This window comes from Moesziomyces antarcticus (genome assembly GCF_000747765.1).
Source record: "Moesziomyces antarcticus DNA, scaffold: scaffold_v10002, strain JCM 10317, whole genome shotgun sequence".
In the NCBI taxonomy this organism is placed as follows: Eukaryota; Fungi; Basidiomycota; class Ustilaginomycetes; order Ustilaginales; family Ustilaginaceae; genus Moesziomyces; species Moesziomyces antarcticus.
This window is the reverse complement of record NW_014639008.1, coordinates 1,532,557-1,549,389: the sequence shown is the minus strand read 5'-3', so window position 1 is coordinate 1,549,389 and position 16,833 is coordinate 1,532,557. Positions and strand designations below refer to the sequence as shown.

Genomic DNA, 16,833 nt, shown 5'->3' with positions numbered 1-16,833 from the left:
GGCTTTTTAAGTACTCTCGCTCTTACGAGATCTGTTCCGAACCGGTTTGCATCCGCGTGGCCGCACATCTCAGTGGGCCCCGCTCACATTGCGAGGATGGGGGGGCACACAAGCGGGGTGCGTCACCCACTAGCGTCACGCATACTGTTGGGCAGCCGAGGATGTGGATGCACACGCGAGGTTGGTTCTCTGTTGCGGAGAATTCGAGTGCGGAGTGAAGATGGAGAAAAGCAGTGCCGAGTTTGCAATCCCCGGTTTCTTTTGGTTCGGCGATCTTGGCTGCCGCCGCCTGCGGTTTCTCCTCCATCCATCCACATGCTTTTTTTTTTCCTTTACCCCGGCGGAGGCGGAGTGGAGGCGGAGGGCGGAGAAATCGGCGAAACCTTCAGCCAGTAAGGAAAAAAAGGGCATCTCGGCTACCAACACTTTGCAACTCTCGCTTATCTTCGCCTTGCCTTGCCGATCCACCCGCTCAGCAGGATGATGACATGCTCTCGACAGACTCCGCCGCGCATCTGCTGCTTTCTTTCGGTCTTGCCCGCTGCTAGTCGGTGCGCCCTCACACACGCACACCGGCTTCATCGGCTTGCTCATCCACCGGTCGTCGGTGCATCTGCGTTACCGCGCTTTGCTCACACACACGCACATGGCTGCGGACAACGTGGCACGTTTGAATTTCACGTCCAAGGGGCATTCAAAAGTCGTAGCCCACCTCTCGCACACCTGGGGCCGATGCTGGCGGGGCCACAAAGTCGGTGAGGTCAAACTGGGCGATATCGCGCTTGGCGCACTTGGCTGCCAGGTCGGACCGGTTCAACAGCTCCAGTGCCACCCTGAATGTCTCCCACAAGCTTCCGCTCGTGGCGCTGCCCTTGCCACCGGCCGTTCCGAGCGTTTCGGCTTCGGCCTGCTGCAGCGTAAGCGCCGTGTAAATGTGCTCGGCCGCATCCTGGTACATCTTGAGGTTGAGGCACGAGATGGACAGATTAAAGTGGCAGCGCACGAATTCGGGCTGCAGGTTGAGTGCGTGGTGGTAGTACTGAATCGCCTCGGCACTTCGCCCCGAGTTGGACAGCGTCGCACCGAGCCGGTTGTACAACAGCCAGTCCTGCGGACGCACCGAGAGCGCCGTGGAGAAACAGTCGACCGCCTTGTCGTAGTCCTCGCTCGAGTTAAAGATGACGCCGAGCGCGACCTGGACGTCGGCATCGATCTCGCCGCTCTCGCCACCGCTCTGCACCATGGCGATGAGCAGCTTGGTGAGCCGCGTGTGCTTTTCCGTCACGGAAGCCGAGGTGCTGTGCGACGACACACTATCGCTACGGTCGCGACCCGTAGCTGCTGTGGCACGCGCCAGCTCGGCGTCGGCACGCATCACCACGTCGCGGTACTTTTCGTTGCCCTCGATCCAGCGTTCGATGGCCTCGTACGCCGCGCTGCGGTCGTTCTCGTTGGTGTAGCTCACCGCGAGCGCGAGCCAGGCATCCTTGAGACTCGCATCCAGCTCGAGCGCCTTGCGCAGCGCCGCGATCGCCTGCACCTCGCGCTCGTTCTCCTGCTGCTTGACGCCCAGGTCGAACCACGCCGATGCATCGTGCGGATCCTGCTGCACCGCCGCCTCCTTCTCCAGCACCGACTCTAACCCCGCAGGCAGCCCACCCGCGTGCTGCGCATGGTGGAACGTCGACGCAATGTACGGATTGTCGCTCAGGAAGCGGTACGCCGGCGCAGGCTGTGTCATGGTCGTCGTCGAGGCGCCACGCTGCGGCAGCGTCACGGGTCGGATCCCCGCCGAGGTCACCTCAAAGTCGTCCCAGTCGTTTTGCAGTTTATCCCACTCGGCGGTCTGGGCGCCCGGATAGCCGCGGCCCTGGGTGCCCTGCCATCGGCGGCCGACAAAGTCGAGCTCGTCGTCGTCGTCCATCTGGTCTTGAGCGCCGCGGTTCATGTCCTCCTCCCAGCGTCGGTTGAAGGTGCTGGCATGCGGGATGTTGGCACCCAGGCGCTGGTATCGCTCAAACTCGCGCGCGTCGGCGTCGTCCTCGCGCATGCGCTCCGCCACGTCGCCGCCATCTCCCACAAACGCAGCACGTGCGCTCTCGGCCATGGCCTGGCGTTCGATCGCCTCGCTGCGGGCATCTTCCTCGGCCCAAAGATCATTGAGCGCCTGGCGGTTCTGGATCTCCTGCTGGGTGCGTACGGATTCGGGCAAGTCGGCGCGCTGACCGAAGTTGTTGCCGAGCGACTTTTGCACGCTGGGTGGCAGCTGTTGCATGTTGCCCGACGCGGCCATCTGGTTGGCCCAGTTGTACGCCTCCTGCTGCGACTGCGGCTGGGCAGCCGAGGTAGAGGCGCCGAGGTCGCGCGCCTTGCCCTTGGCAATGTCGGAGCTCTCGACGATGTTGTCGCCCTGGATGCCCGCCTGCTTGTCGCGGATCTTGCGCATGAGGTCGAGGAAGTTGCTCTGGCGGAACTTGGAGCTGCTGTCGTGCTCGACCGACTCGACGAGCCTGCCGGCGGTGCGTGCGAGCTCGTCGCGCTCGTGCGGATCCGAGTAGTCGGCCTTTTCGAGTGGCTTGGAGTCGACGGCCATGGGTTCGTTGACCACCGAAGCCGAGGAGGTGGAGGCTTCAAAGGCGGTGAATGCCTCTGCCCACTTTGCATTGTCGAGCTGGGGTGCTGGAGTGGCTTGCACGGTGTGTTGCTGCTGCATGGGGCTGGGAGCGTACTGCATGTTGTTCATGGACGAGGGCATCATGCCCATCCTGAGGCCCATGGGGATGACGTTGGGATGGATGGCATGCGCGGCGTGCGGCTCGGCATGCATCTGGTGCGCCGGCTGCTGCGACTGCATCTTGGACTGCGAAGCTTCTGCGCTGAGGAAATCGCTCGCCCAAGCCGAGGGCGCTTGTCGCGGAGCTTGCTGGATGGTGGTGTTGCGCGAGAATGCAGGCCGAAAGCTGGCCTCCATGTCTGCCATGGTGGGTGCGGGCGATGCGCGGTGCTGGGTCTGCATGGGAGCGCGCGATCCGCTGGGCAGGTTGCCGCGCAGCTGCGACACGTCGAATGCATCGTGCGCGCCAAAGCCAGCATGCTGAGCCTGCTGGGGAGCATTGAAGAAGGCAGGCTGATGTTGATGCTGCTGGGAGGAGGATGCCGAGCGAAACGAAGGTGCCTGCTGCTGCTGCTGCGCAAAGGGCGTGTTGGCAAACGAGTCTTGCTGCGCACCGCGATCCTGGCCGAAACGCTTGCCGATGTTCTGGAGCGGGTTGGACGGCCCGCAACCCGCGCCGCCCGAGACGAGGTCGGACAGCGACATGTCGGTCGAACGGTCGATCGTGTGTCGATGCGTGGTTGAAGGTGGTGGTGGTGGTAAAGTGGAAGGAAAGGTTGATTGCCGGGGGTGGCAAAGCCGGGTGCACCGGGACGCCGGCCGAATCCGAAACTCGCCCAACGCTTTAGTCGCCCGACAGGTGTCGCTTCGGCTCATTTCACGCGCGAGCCGGGCGGTCCCCCAAAAAAAGACGCTTTTGGGATGTTAGGCCATTCTTCCCAACAAATTGGCTTTGATACTCGCACCTGGACCCTTGCATACGAGCGGACTCAGCTGCAGCTCCACCTCCTGGCAAGCATCAGTCTGCTGAGAGAGAGAGAGAGAGAGAGTCGTCCATTTCCGCTCACATGTGCACCGGGAGAAACGAGAGAGAGAGAGAGACGAGCTGCGTTCGGGCACAAGGCAGGATGCGATTTCTGGACAACGACGGATCAACAACGAAACAAGACTGCGCATCGATACGGCATGCTCGCTTTGGGGGCGGGCGAGCTTAAGCATCTTGGGGGAGGATGCCTTTCTGTCGGAGTTCTTCGGGGTGAGGACGATGTTCGAGCTCCTTCTGAAGCGAGTTTCCGAGTCGGGCTCGTTCGAGTTCCTCCTTCTTTCCCTGCAGGGCGGGAGCTACACTCTGATCCTTCAAGATGCCCCTATTGACCAGCTCATCCTTTTCGGGTCGTCGCTCGAGTCTGCCTTCGAGTTTGTCCGTCAGCTGCGACTTTTGCAGCTCCTCTCGCTTGGCCTGCAGTGCCGGAGCGACACTCTGATCCTTCAAAATACCCCGATTGACAAGGTCGTCCTTTTCGGGTCGTCGTTCCAGACGGCCTTCGAGTTTGTCGGCGAGTTGCGACTTTTGCAGCTCGTCACGTCTGGCCTGGAGCGCAGGCGCAAGGTTGCCGGGCTTGAGGATGTTGCGTTCCTCCAGCTCGTGCCGATCCGGTCGATGTCCCAAGCTGCGTTCCAGACGCGCCCGATCCGTGTCCGTCAGTGGGCTCTTGGGCGCTCCCTCCGCTGCGGAACCACCTGCATTCGCTGCTCCAATGTCGAGATCACCGAGTGTAGACATCGTAGCCCAAGTGACAATCAAGTGTCGGATGTGTGCGGGATGGAGGAGGAGGAGAGAGGAGCGAGGGGCCGAGAGAGTCGAGCGGTGGCGCGTTTCACGGGCTCCTTTAAATCCATGTGGGGCGCAGTCAATATCCACACCCGCATGACGCACGGGACACCTTTCCGCCCTGCTGCGCTGCCGCCGCTTTGCCCCTCCACTGCGAGTTTTAGGAGCGGCTGCACCCTGGCAGAGCTGCATGCCCAAATCCCAACACCCTGCCAGCAACGCATCCGCTTCATCTAAACGCCATACGCGCACGGTGACTGGCCATGGTCATTGCTACTCAACCTGACGATGGTGTGATTGAATAAGATACACTGCGCCTCACGATGCGGCGGCGAGCGGCTTGTCGTCGTCGCTGTCGCTGTCGCTGCTCATGCTGCTGTCGCTCTCCTTCTCCTCGGCCTTGTCCACCGCCTTGAGCGGCTGGCTCCGCTTCTTGTCCGCCGCCGTCTGCGGCTTGAGCGTGCCGTTGGCCGCGCGCTGCTTCACCTCGCTCGTCTCGGCCGCATCGGTCATGGCGACCATCGAGCCGCCGTCCTGGCCCTTGCGCTCCGCCGAATCCAGCTTGCGCATCTTGCCCTGCGCGTCCTTGACAAACACCCACCGCGCCGAAATGTCGCGCCCGTCGTCGCCCGACGCCGCCCACTTGAACTTCTTCTGCAGCGAAGCCGCAAAGAACTGGCTGATGTTCATCACCTGCAGCCCCAGCTCCATCTTTTCGCTGTCGCCCGTCGAGTTGGCCGTGCCCGTCTTGGCCTTCTTGCCCGCAGCAGCGGCAGCACCTCCCTTCTTGCCACCCTTCTTGGCCGGCTTGACGTCCTCCTCCTCTTCCTCCTCCTCCTTCTTGACCGCCTTCTTCTTGCCTGCTGCATTCTTGCCCAGGCCCATGTCGACGAGCCGGTCGTCCCACTGCTTGAGCCAGGCGAGCGTAATACGCGGGTCAATGTAGTTGAGCTTGGACGTGCTCAGCGCCACGTCCGAGGTGTTGTTCTTGTTGACCAGCTCCGCCTCCTGTTTGCGGATCATGTCGTGCTTGCCCAGGATCTTTTTGGCCGAGCTCGCAAAGTTGCAGCTGGCCGCCTGCGACTTGTTGGTCTTGCGCTCCTTCTCCAGCCGCTTGGCCGTCTCGCTGAGCGCCTTCAGCTCGTCGTCCACCTGCTTCTTGTCCTTGAACCCCTTGATCGACGACCGCACCTCCTCCTCGACGTCCTTGGCCTTCTTGCCCTTCTTCTTGGTGCCGTCCTCGCTCGCGACACCCTTCTGCTCGAGCTGGTACTGCACCTCGGACTGCTGACGCTTGAACGTCGACTCGAGCTTCGCCTTCTTGTCGCTGATCAGGCGCTCCTCGTACTCCTTGACCTTGTCCGCATCGAGCTCCTGCTTCTGCATGATCAGGTCAAACTGCTTCATAAACGGAAACTCCTTGGCCTTGAACTCCTTCTTGAGCTCGCCGATCTTGTGGAACGTGAGGATCTTTTGCTGCTCCTTCATGATCTCGTACCGGATCTGGAAGATCTTTTCCTGCGTGCGTTCGAGGTTGCGGTTGAGCAGCATCGGATTCACCGTCTTTTGATGGTTGCACAGGATCGCCACCTGTCGGTTGGCCTCGTTGTACGCCAGGCGCAGGTTGGTCTGGTTGATCTCGCGTTCGGCCTTGTTGGGACGCGACTTGAGCCACTCTTCGGTCTGCTCGAGCAGGCCCTGGAAGGTGACCGAGGCGTTGTAGGTACGGAAGACCTTGGCGCTGAGGCCCTTCATGTACTTGGAGAGGAAGGTGTTGACGGCGTTGGGCTGCAGCGGCTGCATCTTGCCGGCGGCCGAGTCGCCGGGCGCGCAGAAGATGGGGTCGTTGGGTTTCTTGCGCACATAGTTGCCCGACTTGTCCTTCATGCCGTTGGTCTTGAGGAACATGGTGATGTTCTTGAAGACGTCCGGATTGGTGATCTTGAGATCCTCTTCGAACTTCATCGAGTCCTTGCCGAGGAATTCGAGGTGGATGGTGTCGGGCATCTTGACCTGGGCGTGCTCGCAGCGGAGGGAGCAGACGCCGTAGGTTTCCGCCTCATCTTCGCCCTTTTCGTTGCCGGCACGTAGGGAGAAGTTGTCGATGAGCCAGACGATGGTGGCGATCTGGCGCTCGTTGCGCACCTTGGACTTGAGGTTCTTGTTGACGTCGCGACGGATCTGCTTGACGACCGTGTCGAGCTTGCGCGCCTTTTCGAACTTTTCGCGGTCCGAGTTGGTCTTGAAGTTGGAGGTGGCGTCGAGGAAGACGTACTTGTACTGACCGTTGATGTTTTCCTTCCAGTAGGCGAGCCAGGTGACGTCCTTCTTCTCCACCACTTCGGCCCAGTCGCCGAGGCCGGGCGGTGGCGAGGGGGCGGGATGCTTGGCGCTGTGGTTGATGGTGATGTCGCCTGGGTAGATGCGGCGCTTGACCTTGCCGGCCTTGGGGTGGGCGCCGCGGCCGAGGAAGAGGCCGGGTGGTTCGACGTTGACGTTGCCGACGCGCTGTTCGACGCCGTCTACGAGGCAGATCTTCCAGGTGTTCTCCTCGACTTTGCGCGCCTCGATCTCGCGCTTGCGTGCCGAGGGGGCGAGCGCCTTTTTGCGTTCGTTCTCTGCGTCCTTGAGGCTCCTCCAGTAGTTGTACATGTCGCGGAAGTCGAGCTTGTCGAACGACTTGATCTGGGTGCCGTCTCTTGGCGGAAACTTTTTGAGATCGGCGGTGAAGTCGTCGAAGAAGTTGCGGTTGAAGATTGGGTTTTGGGCGTGCTGGGTCTCGATCTTGACGGCGTAGAACATGGCGACCTCCTCTGTCTCTGGGGGCAAGTCTACGGGCTTGCCGTCGTACTTGAGCTTGACGCCCTTGGGGAGCGGCTGGTAGGGGTCGGGGAAGCGCGGGCCCTTGTGTACTAACACGTCCCACTTTTTCTCGCCGGAGCCGGTGATGGACATGGTCTTTGGCGGTTTGCGATTTGACTTTGCCGTGCGGCTGAGCGGCTTGTCGTCGTCGTCGTCGTCGTCATCATCATCGTTGTCGTCATCGCCGCCGTCATCGTCCTCCTCCTCCTCTTCGTCGTCATCGTCGCCTGCGCTGCCGGAGTCGCTCCTCTTCTTGACGGTGGCTGTGAGTGGGGCGTCCGAGTCGTCATCCGAGTCGTCGTCGTCGTCGTCGTCGTCGTCGTCATCCTCTTGCTTCTTGACGCCGTTTTGGGATGAGACGGTGGAGGTGAGCGGGACGTCGGAATCCGAGTCGCTGGATAGGTCGCTCTCTTCCTCTACCTTTGGACGTTTTGCAAGTGGCTTGTCGTCGTCATCGTCGTCGGAGCTGTCATCGGAGTTTGCCGGAAGACTAGGCTTTGCTGGACGCTTTGCGTGTCCATTTGTCGCGACGCCGATGCTGGAGCCGGAGCCAGAACCGGAGCCGGAAGCGATGGGAGTGGGCATTGGCTCGTCCTTGATGTGTAGGCTCGTCATTGCGATGTGGAGTGAGTGTTGGATGTGCCGATGGTTGTTGGTTCAAGTGCGCGAGTACGAATTCGGGATGGCTTTTTCGTGAGCAGGTGTTGTTATCTGCGCCAGAGCAGCTGGACGGCAGCAGCTTGAGAGCTTGAGAGCTTGAGAGCTTCAGAGCTTCAGAGGCGTGAGTTCATGAAAAGCGTGGGAGCGGCAGTCCCGCGGTGTGACGGAGTGCGAGGGCGAGTCGGGGCGTGTGATTAGAAGAGGTATGAAGGTGACGATTCAAGGGGCGCGCTGGCTGGCTGTGGATGTGATGGTTGCGAGGAGAGGGCGCAATCCTGGGCTTGAGCCGCGCTGCGTCGTGTGGATTGAGGCGCGAGCTCAAGACGGACTAGCCGAAACGAGGCCACTCGTCAATGTTCGCGGCACGAGCGTGTCGGTCTCAGCAAAAGAAGGCGCCTTCGCCGACCGCTTTCGGGGCTGAGAGTGGTGCAGCTTCCAATTTTTTTTTTTACGACGCGTGGAGGTTTGGGCGCGACGTCACTCTGCCACCACCGAGGTAGGTTGCGGTTGTTGGTCGGTTGAGCCGCCGCGCGTTCGTAGGATGACCCGCTGCGCTTTGGCTCGACTCCCACAGCCACAGTCGATGAGTCCCACTCGAAGCTGCATGGTTGCTCATCAACGGTCCCCATCCGACGCCGCACCATTCAGCTCGAGCGCCCACTTTGCGTGGCTTTTATCTATATGATTTGGTTGGCCCTTATGACAGAGGGGAGCGGGCCACTGCCAAATGCGTCTTTGCTGCCCTTTGACGCGTCTCGGCCCGCGGCATGAAATTGGATGTCTTTCGTGCGATAAAAGCTGGAATTGCTCGTCGGCTCCGCTCGAGACTGGCCGTGAGCGGGAGTTGCGCTCCACACCTGATCTCCAACCGCCCGGACGCTGCTATCCCACTCTCCATCGTATCATCCCAGCCTCCGCACTCGACGATCAATAGGTAAGTGCCGCCCACACACACACACGTTCCCATCGCTGAAGCTGGGCTGACCTCTCCTACTGCTGGCTATACGACAGTTCAACATGCCGCAGCTGTACCGTGATCCTTGGGCGAAGCGCGAGGCGTGGCGCAAGCATCCCGTCTTCTCGCATCGCTTCTTCGCACGCAACATCTTCCCTGGATTCGGTCTCGGCCTCGGCGCCTTCGCCGTCTACCTCGCCGTGGACACGCTCACACATCCTTCCAACATCGAAAAGCTCAAGGAGGACGCGCGCAAGCAGACCGGCCGCGACCACTAGCTGCCGACTACACGCCAATCTACACTCTCTTCTCTCCGTCTCTTTCTCTCCTTTGTCCACAGTGCGAATGAGCTTCGTTTCGGGTGCGCATGCAGCATGCTGGTTTCGAGGCCTGTCGATACCATTCAGGAAACCGAAGGAGTTGGACCTGCCAGAGCCACATGTCAAACTGCTCGCAGATGCAGGCAGAGGCTCCGGCCATCAGCATCCGATCGACATTGGACGCGCCGATGCTGCATCGACCGATCGATTTTCTCTCAGCACTGTTACTTCCTCCATTTCGACAAACCCGGATAAAATTCGCCGGCCCGCGTGTCAATCACGCCATTTGGCTGTCCAGATGCGCCTTGGCCGTGGCTGCACCTCTGCCGCGATGAACGAGTGCAGCCGTCCATGCAGCCATGCAGCCGACAAATGCGCGGTTGAGTCATGTCCAACCTGCCAACACCGGTCGCCATCCTCGAGACTCCAACACTTGGTTTGCATTGCACCGATGCTACGGCAATGAGCGCAATTATACGCTCAGCTCAGGTCGTAATGAATCCAAGAGAAAGAATAAGGGCAAACGACGATGGGCGATGGGAGGCGGGGTGGAGAAGAGGGCGAGACGAAGCGCCATCTAACCGCTAGGCACGCACGCGGCTGATGGCGGCGATAAAACAATGCGACGTTTTCACAGCTGCCGGCCGTCCAGCAGTTCTTCGCGACGATCTTCCCTCCGCCCTCCGCTCCTCCCAGCCACGGGAGCGAGCAGCCGAGGCTCATCTTTTGGCCCTCGAAATTTCCGATCCCTGGCGAGTCCGTGCCAAGCCGAGCCTGTCCCCACCGAACGGTTGAGAAGAATGACGCCTTGTCCACCGCAGCCGGCTCCTCGAGAGGATCCAGTGTGTCGTCTTCCTTGCGCTCCTTCACCTCCCCACCACCTTGCCCTTCGTCTTCCATCTCCCCCTCCATCCCCTTTTCCACATAATCAACATGGCCAACGCTCCTCACGGTGGTGTGCTCAAGGATCTGCTCGTGCGCGATGCTCCCATCGCGGCGCAGCTGCGCGCCGAGGCGGACACGCTCCCCGAGCTCGTGCTCACCGAGCGTCAGCTCTGCGATCTCGAGCTCATCATCAACGGCGGCTTCTCCCCGCTCCAGGGCTTCATGAACCAGGCCGACTACAACGGCTGCCTCGACAACATGCGTCTCACCGACGGCAACCTCTTCCCCATGCCCATCACCCTCGACGTCGACCAGGCGCAGATCCAGGCGCTCGGCATCGCCCAGGGCGCCCGCATCGCGCTGCGCGACCCTCGCGACGACAACGCCATCGCCACCATCACCGTCACCGACGTCTATGCCGTCGACAAGGTGCGCGAGGCCAAGGCCGTCTTCGGCTCCGACGACCTCGCGCATCCCGCCATCACCTACCTCCACAAGAGCGTCAAGCAGTTCTACGTCGGCGGCGAGGTCCAGGCGATCTCCAAGCCCAACTACTACGACTACGCCGAGCTCCGATACACGCCCGCCGAGCTGCGTCAGCACTTTGCCAAGATCGCTTGGCGCAAGGTCGTCGCCTTCCAGACGCGCAACCCCATGCACCGCGCCCACCGCGAGCTCACCGTGCGCGCCGCGCGCCAGCGCCAGGCCAACGTGCTCATCCACCCCGTCGTCGGCATGACCAAGCCCGGCGACGTGGACCACTACACGCGCGTGCGTGTCTACCAGTCGCTCATGCCCCGCTACCCGAACGGCATGGCCACGCTCGCCCTGCTCCCGCTCGCCATGCGCATGGGTGGCCCGCGCGAGGCGCTCTGGCACGCCATCATCCGCAAGAACTTTGGCGTCACCCACTTCATCGTCGGTCGTGACCACGCCGGTCCCGGCAAGGACTCGAGCGGCAAGGACTTCTACGGCCCCTACGATGCGCAGACGCTCGTCACCAAGTACACCGAAGAGCTTGGCATCGAGATGGTGCCCTTCCAGCAGATGACCTACATCCCCTCCACCGACGAGTACCAGCCCGTCGACGAGGTCACGCCGGGCACCCAGACCATGGACATTTCCGGCACCGAGCTCCGTCGCCGTCTGCGCACCGGCGCGGCGATCCCCGACTGGTTCTCGTACGAGTCGGTGGTCAAGACGCTGCGCGAGTCGTACCCGCCCAAGGCCAAGCAGGGCTTTACGCTCTTCCTTACCGGCCTGCACAACTCGGGCAAGGACCAGATCGCACGTGCCCTGCAGGTCAAGCTCAACGAGCAGGGTGGTCGTTCGGTCTCGCTGCTTCTGGGCGAGACGGTTCGATCCGAGCTTTCGTCCGAGCTCGGTTTCAGTCCGGAGGACAGGCAGAAGAACATCCAGCGTATCGCGTTTGTTGCTGCCGAGCTCACGCGCGCTGGTGCGGCTGTGATCGCTGCGCCCATTGCGCCGTACGAGAAGTCGCGTTCGGCTGCTAGGGACACCATCGCCAAGACGGGTGGTGCGGGCAACTTTTTCCTCATCCACGTCGCCACCCCGCTCGAGTTCTGCGAAAAGACCGACAGGAAGGGCAACTACGCCAACGCGCGCGCCGGCAACATCAAGGGCTTCACCGGCGTCGACGACGTCTACGAGGAGCCCACCGATGCCGACCTCGTCGTCGACATCAGCACCCAGTCTGTCGCCGAGATCACCCACTCCATCATCCTCCTCCTCGAGGCCCAGTCGCTTATCTAGGCGGTCAAACTGCGGTGACCAAAATTTTGCTTCAATGCTAGAGTCGTGTTGCGGTCAAGTCTGTCAACCGCGTGCGTCTGTCGCTTTGAGGTGTGCAAGTGTCGTTGCTCTCGAAATTTGAGCCAATGAGCTTTGGGTCGATGCGATCGTCCAGTCAAGACGCAGTGGGTGAGACGTATTTGGCTGTGCGAAAAGTCGATGTGCAGCGTGGTCGGGACGGCGCATGGTTGTCGGGCGGTTTGCACTTGGCGAGAGTCGCGCTCGATTGTGAAGCGCCACGCTGCTGCCAAAGGGCTTTGGCGTGATGGCGCGGGACCTTAGGAGGTGCAACTTGATCGCCGCTTGGAGTGGGCACTAATCCGAAGCGGGCGTGCGGGGGATGCCATCATAAGAAGATGCGGCACGTCGAAAGCGATGCAGAGCTCAGCGGTGACTGCGTGGTGGCGTCGCCAGCCCGTCGCACGTCCAGAGCGCAGTGTCTTCTTCATCTCCGCACTCCATCTCCGCTTTCATCGGGCGCAAAGTTTTGCGAAACGTCGATAGCGGTCCGCTCGCAGAAGATTTGCAATCTCATGCATCGCCACTCGTTGCATCCCTGCCATCAGCCGATACTACCGCAGAGCCGTCATCCGCTCATCCTCCGCGCACACCGCTTTGCACTACCACATTCGAGCAAGAACTAACTGGAGACCGAACTGGATTACCATTTCCAAAGCAAAACGAAAGTATTCAAGACGCAATCAAAAGAAAGTGTGTGTGTGTGTTATCAAAGCGAAAGGTTTGTTGGGGTGAGGGGGGGGATCCGGTAGCCACGATCCTTTTAGTCCAGGCAGGCCCGTAAATCCGCTGCTGTGTTGCGCGCAAGGGTTTAGGCGCGGATGGTGTTCCACCTCCTAGCGGCGCCGATGGGCGTGGCGCCCCTTCGCAGCTTGATGTGGAAGTTGTCACCGGTTCCGGGGAGACCCAGGTCGAGTCCGAGGCCCGTGCCGACGATGACGTTTCCGTTTCCGTGTCCACTGCCGCTCTGGTTGGAGCCGACGGACTGGCCGTTACCGATGATGATGTTGCCGTTGCCGTTGCCCGAGCCCGAGTTGCCACTTCCCACCGAGTTGCCACTGCCAAGGATCAGGTTCGCATTGCCGTTGCCCGTTCCCTGTCCACTTCCACTCGAGCCATTGCCGTTGTTGCTTCCAACCTGGTTGTTGCCCAGCGAGAGGTTGCCGTTTCCATCCGCAGAACCGTTACCCGACCCAGCATTGCCGTTGCCGTTGTTGGAGCCAATCTGGCCGCCACCAAGGTTCAGGTTGCCGTTAAGGATGCCGTTACCCGAGCCCGAGTTGTTGTTGCCGTTGTTGCTACCCGCACCCGAGGCAAGGTTGGCGTTTCCGTCTCCAACACCGTTGAGAGCACCCGAGTTCTGGTTACCGTTGTTGTCACCGTTGCCCGAGCCAGCGTTCAGGTTGCCGTCAGCGACACCGTTGGCAGCACCGGTGTTGGAGTTGCCATTGTTGTCGCCGTTGTTCGAGCCCAGGTTGGCGTTACCGTCAGCGACACCGTTGGCAGAGCCAGGGTTGTTGTTGCCGTTGTTGTCACCGTTGCCCGAACCCAGGTTGGCGTTACCGTCAGCGACACCGTTGGCAGAGCCGGCATTGGCGTTACCGTTCTGGTTTCCGTTGTTCGAGCCGAGGTTGGCGTTACCGTCAGCAACACCGTTGAGCGAGCCGCTGTTACCGTTGCCGTTCTTGTCGCCGTTGTTGGATCCAGCGTTGAGGTTGCCATCCGCAACACCGTTGGCCGAGCCCGAGTTGTTGTTGCCATTCTGGTCGCCGTTACCGGAGCCAAGGTTGGCGTTGCCATCGGCAACACCGTTGGCCGAGCCCGAGTTGCTGTTGCCGTTCTGGTTTCCATTGTTGGAGCCGAGGTTGGCGTTGCCGTCGGCGACACCGTTGAGCGAACCGCTGTTGCCGTTGCCATTCTGGTTGCCGTTGTTGGAGCCGGCGTTGAGGTTGCCGTCAACAATGCCGTTGCCCGAACCCGAGTTGTTGTTGCCGTTCTGGTTGCCGTTGTTGGAACCCAGGTTGGCGTTGCCGTCGAGGTCGCCGTTGCCCGAGCCCGAGTTGTTGTTGCCATTCTGGTTGCCGTTGTTCGATCCGGCATTCAGGTTGCCGTTGCCGGTACCATCAAGGCTGCCCGAGTTGTTGTTGCCGTTGCCGTTACCGTTGTTCGAGCCAAGGTTACCGTTGCCATTGAGCGAACCGTCCAGGCTTCCAGAGTTGTTGTTGCCGTTATTGTTGCCGTTGTTCGAGCCGGCGTTCAGGTTGCCGTTGCCCGTGCCGTCGAGGCTGCCAGAGTTGTTGTTGCCATTGTTGTTGCCGTTGTTGGAACCGAGGTTGCCGTTGCCGTTGAGCGAACCGTCGAGCGAACCGGAGTTGTTGTTTCCGTTGTTGTTGCCGTTGTTCGACCCGAGGTTGCCGTTGCCGTTGCCAACGCCGTTGCCGGTTCCGGAGTTGCCGTTGCCGTTGTTGCCTCCGTTACCGCCGCCGGTGTTGCCACCGCCATTGCCGCCTCCGTTACCGCCGCCGGTGTTGCCTCCGCCGTTGTTTCCGCCGTTGGAGCCACCGCCGTTGGATCCGCCACCGTTGGAACCGCCGTTGCTACCACCGTTGGAACCTCCGTTGGAACCGCCGTTGGAGCCACCGTTCGAGCCGCCATTGGAGCCGCCGTTGGAACCGCCGTTGGAGCCACCGTTCGASCCGCCATTGGAGCCGCCGTTGGAACCGCCGTTGGAGCCACCATTCGAGCCGCCGTTGCTACCTCCATCATGGCCGCCGTTCGAACCACCGTTGGAGCCGCCGTTGGAGCCGCCGTTGGAGCCGCCGTTGAAGCCACCGTTGGAGCCACCGTTCGAGCCACCGTTCGAGCCGCCGTTGGAGCCACCAGTGCTGCCACCGTTGGAGCCGCCGTTGGAGCCGCCGTTGGAGCCGCCGTTGAAGCCACCGTTGGAGCCACCGTTCGAGCCACCGTTCGAGCCGCCGTTGGAGCCACCAGTGCTGCCACCGTGCGAGCCCCCGGAGCCGGAGCCAGAGTCGCCGCCCTTACCGCCCGAGCCGGAACCCGAACCCGAGCCCGAACCAGAGCCGGAGCCGGAGCCGGAACCCGAACCGGAACCGCCCCAGCCGGATCCAGCGCCGTTGCCGCCGCCGTTGCCCCAGTTAGGAGCGCCGCCCCAAGGCACGGTGGTGCAGGTGCAGTAGCATCCTGCGAGCGGAGCCTGCGAGTAGGTGGGCACGGGGAAGGACTGGGGGACAGGCACGGCCTGGGTGGCGTTTGCGGCGGGCGGGGCACACGTTCCGCTGTCAGCCGAAACGAGCGAGAGGGAAGCCAGCACCAACGCCGACGCCGAGATCTTGATCTTCATTGTGAGCGGCGAGAAGAAGGGAGGTGTAGGGGCTCTTGGAAGGAAGAGTTGAGGCGATGATGAGAAAAGGAGGTGGGGGGATGGGGGAGCCAATGTCGGGTGTTTTATATCGATGAACTCGCACGAGCGACGATCCGTCGATCAAGGGGGGGAGAGAGCACTTTTCGGTTCAAGGCACTGTGACCCGTTCAGACGCCTCAAGGAGGCGGCTGCTGTCAAGAGTAGCTTGTTTCGAACAGCGCAAGTACCTCCGCCGCAACCTCGAGGAGGGGCCAAGGCAAGATCGAGGGGCGTCCCGTCTTGCTAAGCGAAGCATTCACACGCCAGGACGCTAGCGCGGAAGCGACCATCTCGAGCCGCACATTGTCGGGACGGCGCCTAAACCGCCAACAATGGGTGGGTTGCGAGCGGCTGTGCGTCTCATCTGGGCAACCTGTGGGCGGGCGCGCCGGTGCTTGGCGGTTTGCCGTGTCTCGGAGCCGCCTCTGCGCCCATTCACGGCAGTGTATGCGCAAGGGATTGTCGGAGGGCGCCAATGATTGGTGACCATTGGGGTTCTGGAAAGAAAGAAGAAATGTCTCAGCTTGTGCATTGTGGTGGATGTGGGTGGGTAAGAGTAACGACGACTCCGACTGCAGAGCAGGGGGGTCAAGTGCATGTGCGAAACCGTCCGGCGTCCGGCGTAGGAAAGCGCCTAAGCATACACGCTAGGGTGGAAGCGAGGAGAGAGAGAGAGACAGAGAGAGAGAGAGAGAGAGAAAGTTTGAAGGTCCGATGGGAGAATGGGGGAGAGGGAGCTAGTGTGTGGGGAGAAGGATCAGGAACTTGGATCTACACGATGCATGCAGCGGCAGAGCAAGAGAGGCGGGTGTACCTTTGCAGAAGTCGACAGCTGGGCGTCGATCTTGTGGATTGGCCGTGTTTCAGCCGCTCTGGTGCCAGGCAGCAACGCGGCGAGGCTGTCTCGCCTAAGCTGGCACTGTGCAGCCTCCAGCCACCTTTTGCGCGCTCGCTTAGCGCCCGCCAGGGACGATGCCGGCACGACGATCTCGCTCCCATTGGCCGTTTTTCCATGCAGGTACCCCCAGTCGCTCTCCTTGTGCCGTCTGGCGGCTAGGGTTGCGTGCTCGCTACCACCCAATTCGCGGGGCAACTGTACGCATCCCGCGCGCGGCGTGCCAACTCTTTCTTCATTTGCTTGCTTGCCGCACAACCCTTGTTTAGCTCAGGGGGGTGTAGACCTGCATACACGCCCATACCTCCAAGCTAACGTGTTGTAAAAATCGAACCGCTCGAACCTTCTCTAGCGTGTCTGTCGGTCATGCCCATGATTCGCCGCGGGCTGAGAGCTGAGATGGCGGGGGAGGGGGTGGGCTGACATCTGCTTGACGGCCGAGAGTGTGTGTGTCGCACTTCAGCCCCGCGCTGTCAGCGTTAGCGAGCTTTGGGCGCCGGCAAAGCGGAGTTTGGAGCAGCAGAGCAAGGAGGCGCAACCCCGACGAATTACAGCCCCCC

General features: G+C 61.4%; 6 protein-coding genes across 6 annotated transcripts; 2 read left to right on the top strand and 4 right to left on the bottom strand.

Moving 5' to 3' along the window:
• Positions 1-694: 694 nt before the first annotated feature.
• On the bottom strand, positions 695-3,319 carry PAN0_002c1447 (peroxisome targeting sequence binding protein; the record flags this gene model as incomplete). The annotated part of the gene is made up of 1 exon (XM_014803612.1): positions 695-3,319. The coding sequence occupies one exon, from the start codon at positions 3,317-3,319 to the stop codon at positions 695-697; it is 2,625 nt and encodes an 874-aa protein (XP_014659098.1).
• Positions 3,320-3,824: 505 nt separating this feature from the next.
• On the bottom strand, positions 3,825-4,397 carry PAN0_002c1446 (uncharacterized protein; the record flags this gene model as incomplete). The annotated part of the gene is made up of 1 exon (XM_014803611.1): positions 3,825-4,397. One exon carries the CDS (start codon positions 4,395-4,397, stop codon positions 3,825-3,827), a length of 573 nt encoding a protein of 190 aa, XP_014659097.1.
• A 366-nt stretch (positions 4,398-4,763) lies between these two features.
• PAN0_002c1445 (DNA topoisomerase I) lies at positions 4,764-7,922 on the bottom strand (the record flags this gene model as incomplete). The annotated part of the gene is made up of 1 exon (XM_014803610.1): positions 4,764-7,922. The coding sequence occupies one exon, from the start codon at positions 7,920-7,922 to the stop codon at positions 4,764-4,766; it is 3,159 nt and encodes a 1,052-aa protein (XP_014659096.1).
• Positions 7,923-8,984: 1,062 nt separating this feature from the next.
• Positions 8,985-9,200, top strand: PAN0_002d1444 (uncharacterized protein; the record flags this gene model as incomplete). The annotated part of the gene is made up of 1 exon (XM_014803609.1): positions 8,985-9,200. The coding sequence occupies one exon, from the start codon at positions 8,985-8,987 to the stop codon at positions 9,198-9,200; it is 216 nt and encodes a 71-aa protein (XP_014659095.1).
• Positions 9,201-10,175: 975 nt separating this feature from the next.
• On the top strand, positions 10,176-11,900 carry PAN0_002d1443 (ATP-sulfurylase; the record flags this gene model as incomplete). The annotated part of the gene is made up of 1 exon (XM_014803608.1): positions 10,176-11,900. One exon carries the CDS (start codon positions 10,176-10,178, stop codon positions 11,898-11,900), a length of 1,725 nt encoding a protein of 574 aa, XP_014659094.1.
• Positions 11,901-12,768: 868 nt separating this feature from the next.
• PAN0_002c1442 (uncharacterized protein) lies at positions 12,769-15,318 on the bottom strand (the record flags this gene model as incomplete). The annotated part of the gene is made up of 1 exon (XM_014803607.1): positions 12,769-15,318. One exon carries the CDS (start codon positions 15,316-15,318, stop codon positions 12,769-12,771), a length of 2,550 nt encoding a protein of 849 aa, XP_014659093.1.
• Between the last annotated feature and the right edge of the window lie 1,515 nt (positions 15,319-16,833).